The sequence below is a fragment of the Orcinus orca genome, chromosome 16 (assembly GCF_937001465.1).
Source record: "Orcinus orca chromosome 16, mOrcOrc1.1, whole genome shotgun sequence".
In the NCBI taxonomy this organism is placed as follows: Eukaryota; Metazoa; Chordata; class Mammalia; order Artiodactyla; family Delphinidae; genus Orcinus; species Orcinus orca.
The window spans coordinates 43,454,141-43,468,721 of NC_064574.1; the positions used below are offsets into that span (position 1 = coordinate 43,454,141).

A 14,581-nucleotide genomic window follows, 5' to 3' on the forward strand; every position below is an offset into this window, starting at 1 on the left:
CATTCAGTAGCCAGGACTTCCTCTGACCACAGCCAGGAAATGTTCTCTCTGATTTTTTTTTAATTAATTAATTAATTTACTTATTTATTTTGGGCTGTGTTGGGTCTTCATTTCTGTGCGAGGGCTTTCTCTAGTTGCGGCAAGCGGGGGCCACTCTTCATCGCGGTACACAGGCCTCTCACTGTCGCGGCCTCTCTTGTTGCGGAGCATAGGCTCCAGACGTGCAGGCTCAGTAGTTGTGGCTCACGGGCTTAGTTGTTCCGCGGCTTGTGGGATCCTCCCAGACCAGGGCTTGAACCCGTGTCCCCTGCATTAGCAGGCAGATTCTCAACCGCTGCGCCACCAGGGAAGTCCCCTCTTGTGTTATTTTGGAGTAGCTAATGGTAGATGCTTTTCTAGTGTTATTTTGGAGTAGCTAATGGTAGAGAAACATTGAACCACTTTAATAAAAGTAAAGGAGAATTAGATCAAGCACTTGATTATATTTTCTGTAATGTTTTATGTGTATGAACTGCCATCCTGGAATTCATTTTTTCGTTTGTTTTTGTTTGTGGGATTTTTCTTTGTTTTGGGTGCACCACACGGAGATCTTAGTTCTCCGACCAGGGATCGAACCCAGACCCCCTGCAGTGGAAGTGCCGAGTCCTAACCACTAGACCGCCAGGGAATTCCCTGTTTAGTTTTTTTAATGATTCTTTTACTAATGATAAAAATGATATCCTGGATATGAGAAGAAGGTGGGACCTGGGCAGGATCTAAATTCATCTTCATATTCAAATAAATGAGCATAGTATTTGCTGGTAGTAGACATTTCACAAATCTTTTCATCCAGTTTTTAATTGAATAAAGGCCATTTAGGAGTAACTGTACTTACTGTTTTCTGGGAAAACAGATGGAAAGGGAATATTGTCTTTAGACTTCACATTTTATGCTCTTACCCTCTTGAGGCAGGGTCGTTCCTAAGGAATACCTGCTCAGTTATTAACCTCATTATTGAACAACCTCCAAAGGAAAGATTTTTAGTCTGTAATCTTTTTGAAGACTAGTAGGCTGACTTGCAAAGGTTGCCAATCCTAATCTTGCTGCCTCTTTGTGCTTCTTGAACACTGATGCTCAGATATTTCCAAAGCTCATTTTCTGTAGTGTTTGATTTCTACCTAAGGCTATTGATTCAAGTCCCCTGCTAGCAAAACCACAGGTGTCTATAGAAGTGGACGATTTTTTATGTATAGTGCATGGTAAAGTGACTATTAATCACTTTTTGTGTTCCTGTTTTAATATTTCCTGGAACAAGACTTTTCCTTATCACTTAGTTTTTTTATGTATTGAATATATATGGGATACATATTTATAGGAAGACCACTTTCAGAGTTATGTAGATTTTTATCACATCACTCTTGTGCATACATGAGGAGGAAAAAGCAGAATAATTTTTATCCCTTAACTTTCCACCTGCAGAGTCTGATTCTTATGAATAACTTTTTAACCTAGTTGTCAAGTTCATGTATGTCCGTAAAATGTATTAACAGTGAGTTACTAGAAAAAAGACCATGCTCTTGGATGTTGACAGCAATGCCATTTGCTAGTACATTTTCTAACTGCTTGCTCTCAGTGACTGTCCTTAGCTTGTCTCAGAAGATGTTTCACAGGACTTCCCTGGTTTTGCAGTGGTTAAGAACCCGCCTGCCAGTGCAGGGGACACGAGTTTGATCCCTGGTCCGGGAAGATTCCACATGCCGCGGAGCCACTCAGCCTGTGTGCCACAACTACTGAGCCTGCGCTCTAGAGCCCGCGAGCCACAGCTACAGAGCTCGTAGCCCCCGCTACTCTTAGTACTCTATCAATAGTTGATGAGTTTTGGCAGTTGTATAAGTTGTTGTGAGAGTCATAATCAAGATATAGAGCGTTCTGTCACCCCTCAAAGACAAGAGCTGCCTTGTGCCCCTTTGCAGTCTATCCCCCCATCCCAACCCCAGGCAGCCACCCATCTGCTTTCTGTCACTGCGACTGTGCCCTGTCTAGGATGCTTTTGAGATTCATCTCTGTTGCGTGGATCAGTTTGTTCCGCCAGCGGATGGGCATTTGGGTTCTTTCCAGTTTGGGGCCATTAGGAATAAAGTGGCTGTGAACATTCACGTACAAGTCTGTGTTGGACATACGTTCTGTTAGAAGAAGATTTCAAGCAGAGGAGTGACATTTGATTACTTTTGAAAGCTTTTTATTTTGAAAATTTTTCTGATTTATATAAAAGCCGAAATAGTACGCAGAGCTCCCATACATATTTTTGAACTGTCGAGGAGAAATTTCCCCCTCTACCCCTCCTGAGTTCTTGTGGCTGGACTAATAATGAAATTGATACAAAACAGATTAACGGGGAAAAAAAAATTTTAATTCATGCAGACAGAGGTCTCATAGAAATGAGACCTAAGTAGTGGCCAAAGCAGGCAGCTTTTATACCTTCTAGAGAAAGAAAGAATAAACTAGAGATGAAGTGACACGGCAAAGAAACTTAGGTTTGGGGTGCTCAATTAGTGAAGAATCTGAACAGTTCGACCCTGAGCTAGTAAAGGAGTAACAAGGTTTGTTTATACAAGCTTCTTGACCTGAGTTCCCTATGTCTGGTGAACGGGTGTCCTACCTCTAGATGCAGGGGGTGCATCTTTCACATGAGAGGTTTATTTCCTGCTTTCTGGTTGACAGAAAGGAGGGTCAGGGTGTCACTTTTGCATTGGCGGTTCCTTAAGTAACTAATTCAAAATAATATACCTTATTTCGGGGAGGCCCACCCTGAGCCCTAGCAGAACCATTTGACAGTGTGTTGACCTGATCGCTTGTTACCCCCTTAAAAACTTCAGTGTGAATTTCCTAAGTACAAGACCACTCTTCCACATAACTTCTAGATGACCAGCAACATCAAGGAATAACATTCATCCGACTTATTTTTTTGTATTTTATTATATTTTATTTTTGGCTGTGTTGGGTCTTCGTTGCTGCGCGGGCTTTCTCTAGTTGTGGCGAGTGGGGGCTACTCTTCGTTGCGGTGTGCAGGCTTCTCATTGCGGTGGCTTCTCTTGTTGCAGAGCATGGGCTCTAGGCGTGTGGGCATCAGTAGTTGCAGCACGTGGGCTCAGTAATTGCGGCACGTGGGCTCAGTAGTTGCGGCATGCAGGCGCTAGGGTGTGCAGGCTTCAGTAGTTGTGGCACACGGGCTTAGTTGCTCCATGGCATGTGGGATCTTCCCAGACCAGGGATCGAACCCGTGTCCCCTGCATTGGCAGGTGGATTCGTAACCACTGTGCCACCAGGGAAGTCCCCATCCTATTGATTGATGTCCCAATCATGATCCGAGAATCCAATCCAGGATCATGTGTTGAGTGTAGTTGTCATGTCTCTTTAGTCTCCTGTCAGTTCCTCAGCCTGTCCTAACCTTTTATACTAAAAATAATGAATTTGCAACAGTACCTCTGATTGCAACCCAATAGCACTGAGTTTATTCTAGCCTTTCCCCTCTCCTTACTTGTAACTTATTCTTCTCGAGGCCCATTAATCTCCATGTATTTAGTAACTATATTTTGAAAAAGATTCGATCAAACTAGGATCTTCTAACCATCCTTAACTTACTGATCTGTGGGAGTTGCACAGAGGGTCTAGAGGGAGCAGATGTTGTTATCCATTAAATATAGCAGTTTTCAACTTGAATTTAACTTTCAACTTTGGCTGCATATTAGAATCATCTGGGAGATATTTTCAAATACCCATCCCTAACCTACACCCCAGATAAATTAAATCCCAATCTCTAGGGGTGAAATCCAGTCGTCAATATTTCTTAAGCTCCCCGATTGAGTCCAACGTGAGTCAAAGTTAAGAACTAACAAAGCAGATTTCTACCTTTATGAAGTGGCTTATATGATTAGATTATTAGTTCAAATTATATTTTTCAAAGGTAGTCTATAGAAGATAGCATCAAAATGGAAACTATTCGGAGAGTCTCACATCTCCATTTTAAACTTAAAGGCCTAAAGTATTTTGTTTGGGTACTTAACAGGCATTTTGTCCCTTGAAAATGTTGTATCCAGCAAAGACCTGATGACGAATGTGAAATCCTGGCTGAAAATTTGTGCTGTATTTGATTTGCCCTCGAGCAGCACTTCTCAAACTTTAATGTTCATACGAATCACTTGTATCTTGTTAAAAAGTCGATTCCGATTTAGCAGGACTGGGCTGGGGTCTGAGAGACTTTATGAAGTGATGCTAAAGTTGCTGGTCTGGAGACCATGCTTTGATGGCAGGACCCCAGCATCTCTGCCCTAATCATTTAGTCAGTGAGTCTTAATTTGAGGGGTGTAATGAACATCTCTTTAGGCCTGATAAAACCTAGGGACTTTGCCCAGAAAAAAAGAGTACACATGCATGTATACACCTAAGCATTTAATTTCGGGGATCATGCATTCATTCAATGAATACCTATTTACGAGTACCGAGTATTTTTCTGGGTGCTAAAGATAGAGCAGTGGACGTCCCCACCTCGTGGAGTTTTCATTGTGGTGTCAGGGGGACAAATCACCAAGTAAGTAAACAAGGCATGCCAGGTAGTGAAATGTGCATCAGAACAGTGACCACTGGTCAAGTGATGGATGGATTGGGTTGCGGGAGTGCGGGACTGGCTCTGTTAAACTGGTCTGTCGGTGGAGACATCTTGACTATCAGAGAGCAGAAGACCAGTATCTGGAGGAAAAGTATCCCAGGCAATAAGCTTAGAGGGCCTAAAGTAGAAATGAGCTTCGCATTTTCAAGTGGCTGGTGTGCCAGGAACAGAGCCAGTGAGGGGGAGTGACAGAAGGTGACCTCAGAGGGGTGGAGGGGCCAGATCATGCAGGGTCTTGTACGTCAAGGCGAGGAGGCTGCTTCCACCCCGTCCACTTGTCCAAGCCTTTTTTTTTTTTTTTTTTTTTTTTTTAACGGTACGCGGGCCTCTCGCTGCTGCGGCCTCTCCCGTTGCGGAGCACAGGCTCCGGATGCGTAGGCTCAGCGGCCATGGCTCACGGGCCCAGCCGCTCCACGGCATGTGGGATCTTCCCGGACCCGGGCACGAACCCGTGTCCCCTACATCGGCAGGGGGACTCTCAACCACTGCGCCACCAGGGAAGTCCCTGTAAAAGCCCATTTTTAGACCCTAAAGGAACCACAGCCTCCACTTTAAGAACCCCAGACTGAGAAGCTAATTTAGGAACTAAAGGAAAAAAAAATGTCTTTGGGGGATTAAAGCCTCAAAGAATCTATCTGAAAATCCAGAAGCAGGAGGGAAGTAAGCTCAGGACAGAGCCCTTCTCTGGACCCTCCTAATGTGCTGTGGTGACTCGAGTGTGCTACCGGCCACGACAGCTTGCTGAGTTATTCTAAGTTTAAATTCCTATTTGTGAGCAAAATTTTACAAAGAGGCCTCTAGTCTTCACCCGGTCTCTGCCTACTGCAGAATGCTGGAACGTACCAGGCCTGCCCAGGATGCACTCAGAAGGCTTGGCATCTCTTTTCTTAGTTCTCCACCTTCAAATGGCCCATGATGGCTTTGTGTCAGCATCAGCTTAGTTGGCTACGTTGTTGTGACAGCTCAGACGTGGCTGTATTCAACGTTTCACTCCGCTTTGGGGACCTGCCTAGGGTGTGGCCATCTGAGTTTGCGCAGTCTTCATTTCTGAAAGTGCCTCTCAAACGGCAATTGTCTTTTGACTCTCCTGTGTTGACAGCTGGCTGGAGACTGTCGCAGTCTGTAAAACAGCTGCCTGATCAGGATAAAGAGGATTTTGATCGATGCTTTCATTTTCCGAGAGATCCTCTTAGGCCCCTAGATTATAGGAAGAAAAAATGCACTGGCATTCTGCTTTCAAAAATGATTTCTAATTCATCCCTTCCTTGAAGTGAAACAGGAAATAAAGAACTTAAAACCCCAATTCTAAGTTGACAGTGGATGCATGGAAACAGCACTGGACCACAATCCTGCTGGCTGACCCTTGGAGTGGTTAAGAAAGGCAGCTCTGGCCTGTGCTGAGCCTCAGCTTCCTCGTCTATAATGAAGATATTGGATTTCACGAGCTTCCACATCAGGGCCAGCCGTATAAGAGATCCTCCCTTGAAAAGAACACGCCACTCCCACCCCTACACCACACACACCCAAACAGTAAAACTTTGTTACATACACACACATCCCTAAAACAATCAAACTTTTTCATTGTACTATATTTTGCTTTACCAGTTTATCCCTTGGAAAATTGTTTTGTACCTATTTTGTAAGTTGAATGCTCGTCCCTCATTTTGTCAGGTGACAGTGTTTCGGGGGAGAGAAAAGGGGGTTCTGCTCTAAAACTTTATCAGCAACCAAGTTCGACAGGGCAGCCTGACAGGGCCTCTAGTCTAGAAATAATGAGGGGGCAGGGGGCCACCTTATGAGAGAAAAAAAATCCCAAACACCCTACAACATGCAGAAACCTATTGTCTCCTTCTCCCACTCCCTTGGGTGCAGACCTTTTTTAATTCATGGCTGTCTCTAGTGCCTACAACAGTGCCTGGCACATAGCAGATGCTCAGGAAATATTTGTTGACTAGATGGGGACAGGTATTAGCGCTTCAACTTTGTCCCTTTTTTTTTTGGCTGCATCACGTGGCATGCAGGATCTTAATTCCCCAACCAGGGATTGAACCCTCACCCCCTGCACTGGAAGCATGGAGTCTTAACCACTGGACCACCAGGGAAGTCCCAGCGCTTCAACTTTGATGACTTGTAACTGTGCCCCTCTTCCCATGGGAAAGATGCCCGGAAGCAGGCCAGGCAGGCATGGGGGTTCGAGGAGAAACAAACCTCCAGCTTTACTCCCTCCTCTATGAGCCATGAGCGTTTTGAGACTGAATTTCAAAAATCTCCGAGAGAGGAGGTAGAAAAAAAGCCTATTCCATTTCTCCCAGCCCACCTACCCCTTCTCCCCCCACCACCCCCCGTTAGTAGGGTCTTGTTGTGTTACAGTCCATGCTTGCCCCAACAGACATGACTCCTAAGAATCCTATCATGAATGATTTGTAAATGTAAGCATCCTTAACTTATCTATTATATAAATCCAGATGTTTATTAAATGTTTAAATCAAAATTATTTGTATTAAGGGTATAGATCTCACATCTGCAACAGTTTCCTGCAGTTAGTACATCTTTGCTCGTACATTGAAAGACTATGAGGTTTGAACTAAAAACATTTTTTAAATGACTTAAAATTCTCATAGTTCTTTCAACAATGTCTTCCTGATACAATAAACCACAGTGAAAGTGACTTTAACAATGGTGGACCATTTTGGATACAATTTGTGTGTAAAAAAGACACAGAGTTTGAGTCTCTTTGGGAAATCAGATGCTAACTAGCCCCTAGAGCCCAGTAGCTGTTATGAAAGCAGAGAAACGGTAGCCACCTCCCCATTGGCCGGGGGACTTACCCAGATGTCTGGCTTTCACATAAAAGACAGGAAGCACTGAAGTCAGTCTCCACTTCCACTCAAAGGGCAAAAGCAAAAACAGCAAAAAAGGAAGATGGCAAGACTATTGTTACTTTTCCTCCCAGGTCTTGTGGCCATATGTGCCGTGCATGGAATATTTATGGACAGACTTGCTTCCAGGAAGCTGTGTGCAGATGACGAGTGTGTCTGTAAGGACTTTTTTATGCCTTTCCTTACCTTTCTATTATATAATCAAAAAAGAAATATGCAACAATAGCATAAAATCTAATTGTACTTGTAAGTGAATTTTCTCTAATGTGCATGGGATTAGCATTGTTTCTCCTGGTGTGTGCCTTTTGTGTCTTACCATGAAGAATTCACTTGGCTAAGATTCTGCTGGGTGCTGCTTTAATACCTTAGTTATCTTCTGGAACTGAACATGAGCTATAAATTAGGAGGTATTAGTCACTCTGATTTCCTAGTTTTCTTATATGCTCTGCCTTTTTGCTGTGATAAAATCCAGGAGCCAATGTTTTTTTCTTCTAGATAAACATTTCAGTGTTTTTTTCTTCCAGATACTATTTCTCTGGCCCGAGCTCAAGAAGATTACAGTGCCCCAGACTGTAGATTCATTAACGTTAAAAAAGGGCAGTGGATCTATGTTTACTCAAAGCTGGTAAAAGAAAAAGAAGCTGGAGAATTTTGGGCTGGCAGTGTAAGACGAGATTATTTAATATATATACACATCTTGACATATGTTTCTCTTAATTTTTCCTCTGTTACCTATCTGCAATGCCTTTTAATATTTAAAACTAGCTGTTAAGAACAATATAGATGCTGTGGATACCAGTGCAAAAATTCATATCTATTTGCTTTTATTGCATTTTGAAGAAACAAAGAAAATTTCATAACAAAACCAAATGTAGGTTTATTTGATGGTTTGGCAAGAAATCTAGTCAAACACATGGGGGCTTGAACATCCCAAAGAGTTTGAAACTTATTCAAAAATATTTGAGTGGATTTGCCAAGTAAAAGGCATGTGTACTGGCAGTCAGGCTACGTTTCAATATTTTTAAGGAAACTTTAGCACCGTCTTTAATTCCAAAGAATCTGCTTTCTTCAGTTAAAACGTGCAGGGGTGGGCCCTAGGGAGGGATGAAGTGGGATTGATTTACTGTCCTCCACTGCAGCTGCAGCTCCAGCACCAGAGATAAATTCTCAAGTAATAAAGAATTAAATCTTAGATTCACTTGAGACCTGTTCATCTGAATTTTTAAAAATAGAGAGAGTCCTTTAAAAGTCCTTTAAAATAACAGTGTCTGTTTACCTTTTTTAAAAAGGTGCAGACTTTATTTATGGGTTCCAAAAAAGATTTCAGGCAGCTCACAAGATTGCATAGAGAAATGCTAAAGTAGGGAGACCAGGAAGATTAGGCCACAAAAGCACACACACACAGTTTCTGTGGGTTGACTTCAAATCTGGGTCTGAGCCCCCCAGAATCCAGACTGAGAAGCAAAGCACTGGCAGTTATGTAATTCTCATGGATAGCAAAGAGGATGCCTGAGGGTTTCTAAAAGACAACTCACATCAGCTTTCCCCTCACTGTGACACTTCTGGGCACTCAGGTTTATGGCGATCCACCTGAGGACGAGATGGGAACTGTGGGTTATTTCCCCAGCAACTTGGTCCAGGAGCAACACGTGTACCAAGAAGCCACCAAGGAAGTTCCCACCACGGTAAGCGTCCTGGAGGTGCCAGGGAAGGACTCAGATCTCAAGGTAATAATGTAGATGTAGGCAGGTGTGAATAATGCATCATGCAACTTACAAGGTGCATCGTGCAAAGCCCCCCGACACTTTCAGTGGTGACATCTCTAGACAACGAGATTTGGGGGAGTTTTTATACCTACTATCAATGTTGAAAGGTTAGTGAAATTTCTCTACCAACCCCCTTTGTTTTAGATGCAAGTTATCCTGGAAGGGGCTCCATGTCACAAAGAAAGAAACCAACATAATATTAGCTGACTCTTAACTGATGGGTACACTTGTTGACTAAAGACTTGGGCTGAGAAAAAAATCAGCACCTGTATTTGACAAAATCAAAACATTCTGGAAAATGTTTGAATGCCTACTTTTGTGATAGATAGACTCTACTTATGCATGAAAAAAAATTGTACTCTTCCTAATGCCCTGGGGTCTTGTATACCCAGAACAGAAATAAAAGATCCCCTTTGAGCTACTTTGCAAGGTGGTTGTTTTGAAACGATTCTCCTGGAGCTAACGGCTGTGCAAAATAACTTCAAAACGTTGCCCAACCTACACAAATGCGACTCGCTTGTCATCATGTCTTAGCATTGAGCTTGAGAGTGTCAAATAACCATAAATTAAAAGTGTATTTGAGAATCTTCACTTTAAGTAGTTTTTGACTTAAAGTAATACTTGTGTCATAGTCTTTGGGGTTCAGACTTTGCTTATTTTAAATCCAAATTTCCCTTTGATGACATATGATTTGAAATAAAGAATCTACATCTGTTTTCTGACCCTGCACGCTCAGCTCAATCTTTTTTTGCTTTTGTTTTCTTCCAGGATATTGACTTCTTCTGCGAGTAAGAAGTTAGACAAATTTGCAGATAGAAAGGAAACACCAAAAACAAAGAAAAAAGCGAAAATAACCAAAAAATACACGTCCCTAATTTCTGACTTTTGTTTCAAGGGTTTCGCTTGGGGCTGGAGATAGCAGATAAAGGGGAGGGGAGGGCGGGAGGAGAGAGGAAGGAGGGGGAAAGGGCAGGGGGGAGGGGGTGTTCTCTGAGCCTGGTCTTCCCACCCACTGGGACAGGGTGACCTTTGGCTAAGTGGATGAATTGAAGGTAGACAATTTTTTTCAGCCTAGAGAATCTTCTCTTACACAGGGATCATATAGAAGGTAGCTCATTTATAGTTATTTCTAAATAGTAATTCTTCTAAGCTCTTTGGAGCCCCATATAAACTTAGGTCATAGGTCTTTTCTTTGGACATGACGTTTTCTACTTATTTGTCTCTCTGGCCAGTTGGAGTATTATAATGTACACAAAGGGGCTATGTCATCAAGGAGTATTATAGGATTGTTGTTACTTTTAATATTTGATGCCTTTGGGATGTGAAGCTGTTGGGGAAGAAAAAGAGCTGTTTGGACTCATAGATGTTTGGACTATGCCTCTAAATTTCTCTTTAAAAAAATGTCTCACATTATTTCAGTTGAATCATTTGACCTTCTAAATGATCAACTTACCTCTCCCCCAATTTTAAATAATGTTAAATTTTAATTTTAATAAATTAAAAAATTTAAATTTTAGTAAGTGGTGGTGGGGTGCTTTATGAAATATTTACAGTGGAATAGTTTCCCCTTATTATGTGCTGTTACTGGATATTATTCAATCTTCAAGTCGAAATATACAGAAAAAAAAAGTCTATGGGTTATTTTCTCCACTTCTATTTCAACTTCGAATTTCCTCTTCCTGTGCAAATCCCCCCATCAAGGGTGATGTGTTAAGAAATCTGGTGAGGGGATACAGGTTTGGTGGTCCTGATGGACCCACAAGTTTTTCTACATTTAACTGGAAATCGGCTTTGATTGTGTATTACTAATGTAATCCTTTTGATGTAGTCATGAGCTTTTGTTTGTTTACGTGTAATGTAACATGTTAAAATGCCTGTCCTACACTCAAAAATTTTTTCACAATTTCTGAGTTTAAACAATTTTTTTAAAAACACTTTCACCTTGAGGAATAGAAAGTCTGGGAGGTGGGGTTTGGGAATGGGGTTTGTTCCTCAGTTTTCTGGGGTCTGAGCATCCCACAATCATGAAGAGAAGGGCATTTAGGACAAGTTGGAGGCTTGGACCCCAGAGTCATTTTCCAGCTGTGCCCATTGTGACTTTAGGTGAATATGTTTTTGCCAAACTCTTAGGGAGGTCAGTCAAATAAAATGGTACCCCACTCCCGAGAAAAAGCCCCCTAAACCCAAACCCACCTACTATTTTTTTTTCTATCTCACTTTATTCCGTAAAAAATTTCATGCAACATCTAGAGCTCTCAACACAATTTTAAGCTAAGAGGCATTTATCCAACCTCTGTTTCTGCCTCTTACTTGCTGGCCCTCCATTCCAGACACCCCATCACCCCTCGAGACACCCAGCGCCCCCATTGTGCCCTCACTCTGTCCAAAGCCCCTATCTGTCTGGCTTCAGGCATCCAGCCTGGAGTGCCCCAGGCACACGGCTTCCAGCTATAGGCTCCCTCCTGGCCCAAATCTGCTCCCACCCCCAGGACTGGTCTCATGTAGGAGTTGGAGGTCATTGATTGATTTAAATCTCCTGGGGGCTTATCCGCAGTAAAAGAATGAAAGCACTTGCAGGAACTTTAAACACCATCTTTAGGCTCTGGGAAAGCAAAATGCCATCCCTGGACCAGTAGCAGGATGGCCTCACCTGGAAGCTGATTAGAAAGCAGAGTCTCAGGGCCCACTGCAGACCTCCTGAATCAAAATCTGCATTTTAACAAGACCCTCAGGGATTCATGGACACATGTAGGAAGGGAAAAACTTCCTTCTACTCTTCTAGGCTCTTTGGCTGGACATAAGAGTTAAAACTGGTGTAGGACAGATGAATAAGGGAAAAGCATACACATTTAATTCCGTAAGACTTCTGCTTATGGAAGAATAAGGAAACAATACGGGGAGTGGACATGACTAGCGTAGACAAGTCGATTCCATGAGCCCACTTAGGGCAAGTGGGAGACTGCCTAGAGCAGGGCTACTCAGAGTGGGTACCAGCGCAGGACAAGGCCAGTACAGAAAGCCATCGAAGGCGAAAAGAGTCAGGGCATGGTGGACGCTGGCAGGCAAAAACCTGAAATCTTGCTTATGGGATGTGTGGAATTGGTGGCTCAGAAAAATTGGGTGATGAGAACAGAGCCCAGGGCACCATGGAAGAATGTGGGATGTACATGTCAGTGCCGCCGTTTCCTATCTGTGCATGCCTGAATATGGTTCTAACCTCTCGGGACCTCTGTTTTCTTGACTATAAAAGGCCTTAGGGACTTCCCTGGCGGTCCAGTAGTTAAGACTCCGCGCTTCCACTGCAGGGGGCTCAAGTTCTATCCCTGGTTGGGGAACTAAGATCCCGCATGCCGTGCAGCACGGCCAAAAAATAAAAGGGGTTAATGACAACTTCGTGGCTGAGTTGTTGCAAATTTTAAATAGAATGCGTGCACAGGGTCTGCACATGGTAGGACCCCTACGTGGCAGCCACTATTATCTGACCCAAGAGGGCTGCATGAGAATGGCCGTCACTCCTGGAGTTGTGCTCTAACCCTCCAGATGCTTCACTGATCAGAAACTGCAGTTCCCCATCGGACCATCTGGAACGTCTACATCAAAGATATTTGTAACATTTTCCAGATTGTGTACTTTTTCCTAGTTTCATTTTTTTAAAAAAAAAAATCACCTGAAATTCTCATAGTCCCAAGTCATTCCACCAGCCATTCAGGGATATGGTGTACACTACACGTGTATAATTTAGATTTGAGATCCCAGTTCTGGCCACAGCCCTTCATCAACACCAGCATGTGAGGGTCACCACACCTTCTAAAGATCAACATATATAATTTGCTCACCCATGAAACCTAGAGCCAGATGGGCTTCAGCCGTAAACTAATCGTATTTAGGCTCGGCCAAGTAGGGTTGTCTCATTTGTGTATCGCCATCCTAGCAGGGGTGTAAATTACAATGCCTCTTGGGAAATCCAGCTCAGAAAGGGGGTGCCCCACCAGAGCGTGAGGACTTGGGGTCCGTACCTTGATGGCACTCGCTGTATCTGCAGAGCCGGATGCTGTCTCTCTGCTCTCTGGATGCTGGAAGTTCAGGTCTCTGGCCAGACATTTTGACCCTCGCTCTGTTGAGAGCCTTGTACAAGACCCAAAGCACATGGCAGTGCAGGCAGCCACTGGGAAGAGAGAACGCCTCCTCGGATCACAGCAGAGACCCAGGTGGAGACTGAGGTACTGTGGTTTCCACTCCTTCTTGAAAAAGGTATGCGTGAGCAGAATGTATCCTAACGAGGAGGTTTTTCTGTATAGATTACTAGAGTACATGATGTTATATTGGATACACTTTTGCTATGTCAAATATAATAAATACAAGTAATCCAAACAGGCTGCACTTGGTTCATGCCTCATGTTATGTCAAAGCCAGTGGAATTCCTGCAGTGGGAATCATTGTAGATTTCAGACCCCTTGTGACTCTTCCATATCCTGTGGGAGGAAGGCTCAGACTTCTGTTGTTTGTGTCACCATGTTTGTGTCATTTAACCTCTTCCTTCCCAATTTGCACATCTACACGTGGGAATAATGCCTTTGAGGATAATAATAACTAACTTGGAGGGTAATTATGAGGATTAAATTAAATGAGATAGTGTTTGTAAAATCACACAGCACAGTGCACAGTACACAGTAGGCGTGTAATAAATGCTAGTAAAATTAACTTTTTTAATTTAAGAGGCTTTTAAAACATTTTTGAAACCTTGGGAGAGCTACAGATTTTTCTTTAAGTGAACCAAAAGTATATCTTGAGCACCTTTTCTTTCCAGAACACTTCTGTTTTTCTCCCTAGGTTCTTAGAAGTTGTTTGCAAGACATTCTGCAAATACTTAGCACAAAGATGCAGACACACAGGCACGCGCGCGCGCGCGCACACACACACACACACACACACACACACACACACACAAGCTTGACAAACGTTATATTCAATGTCTGAGATGGTACCTCTTCCCTGCCTTCATTACCAGGGAAATGTCTCTGGTGCTCTGTCAAAGAAACATTTAAAAATACCTGGGCACCAGGGAGATATTGTCCCCTTATAAGCCTCCGTGCTCTCTTTCTTCAAATTCTTCCCTCTCTCACCCTCCTGCGTCCTCAAAGGATGTTGCAAATGGCAGGAGGCCATCAGACTCTCCTGCTATCTGATGCCCAGCTAAGAGCGACTTCACTTGATTTCAGCCGCTCCTTCCGAGTGCCTGCAATTGTGACATATCCTTGGGATGACTAATAAATTAGTGGCTAGAGGTCTTT

The 14,581-nt window shown here is 43.2% G+C and overlaps 1 protein-coding gene across 1 annotated transcript; it reads left to right on the forward strand.

The window, feature by feature from the left end:
• The first annotated feature begins 34 nt into the window (after positions 1-34).
• OTOR (otoraplin) lies at positions 35-13,489 on the forward strand. Its single transcript, XM_004270443.4, has 4 exons — positions 35-7,682; positions 8,049-8,188; positions 9,099-9,209; positions 10,059-13,489. Exons 1-4 carry the CDS (start codon positions 7,568-7,570, stop codon positions 10,080-10,082), a joined length of 390 nt encoding a protein of 129 aa, XP_004270491.1. The 5' UTR covers positions 35-7,567; the 3' UTR covers positions 10,083-13,489.
• The last annotated feature ends 1,092 nt before the right edge of the window (positions 13,490-14,581 follow it).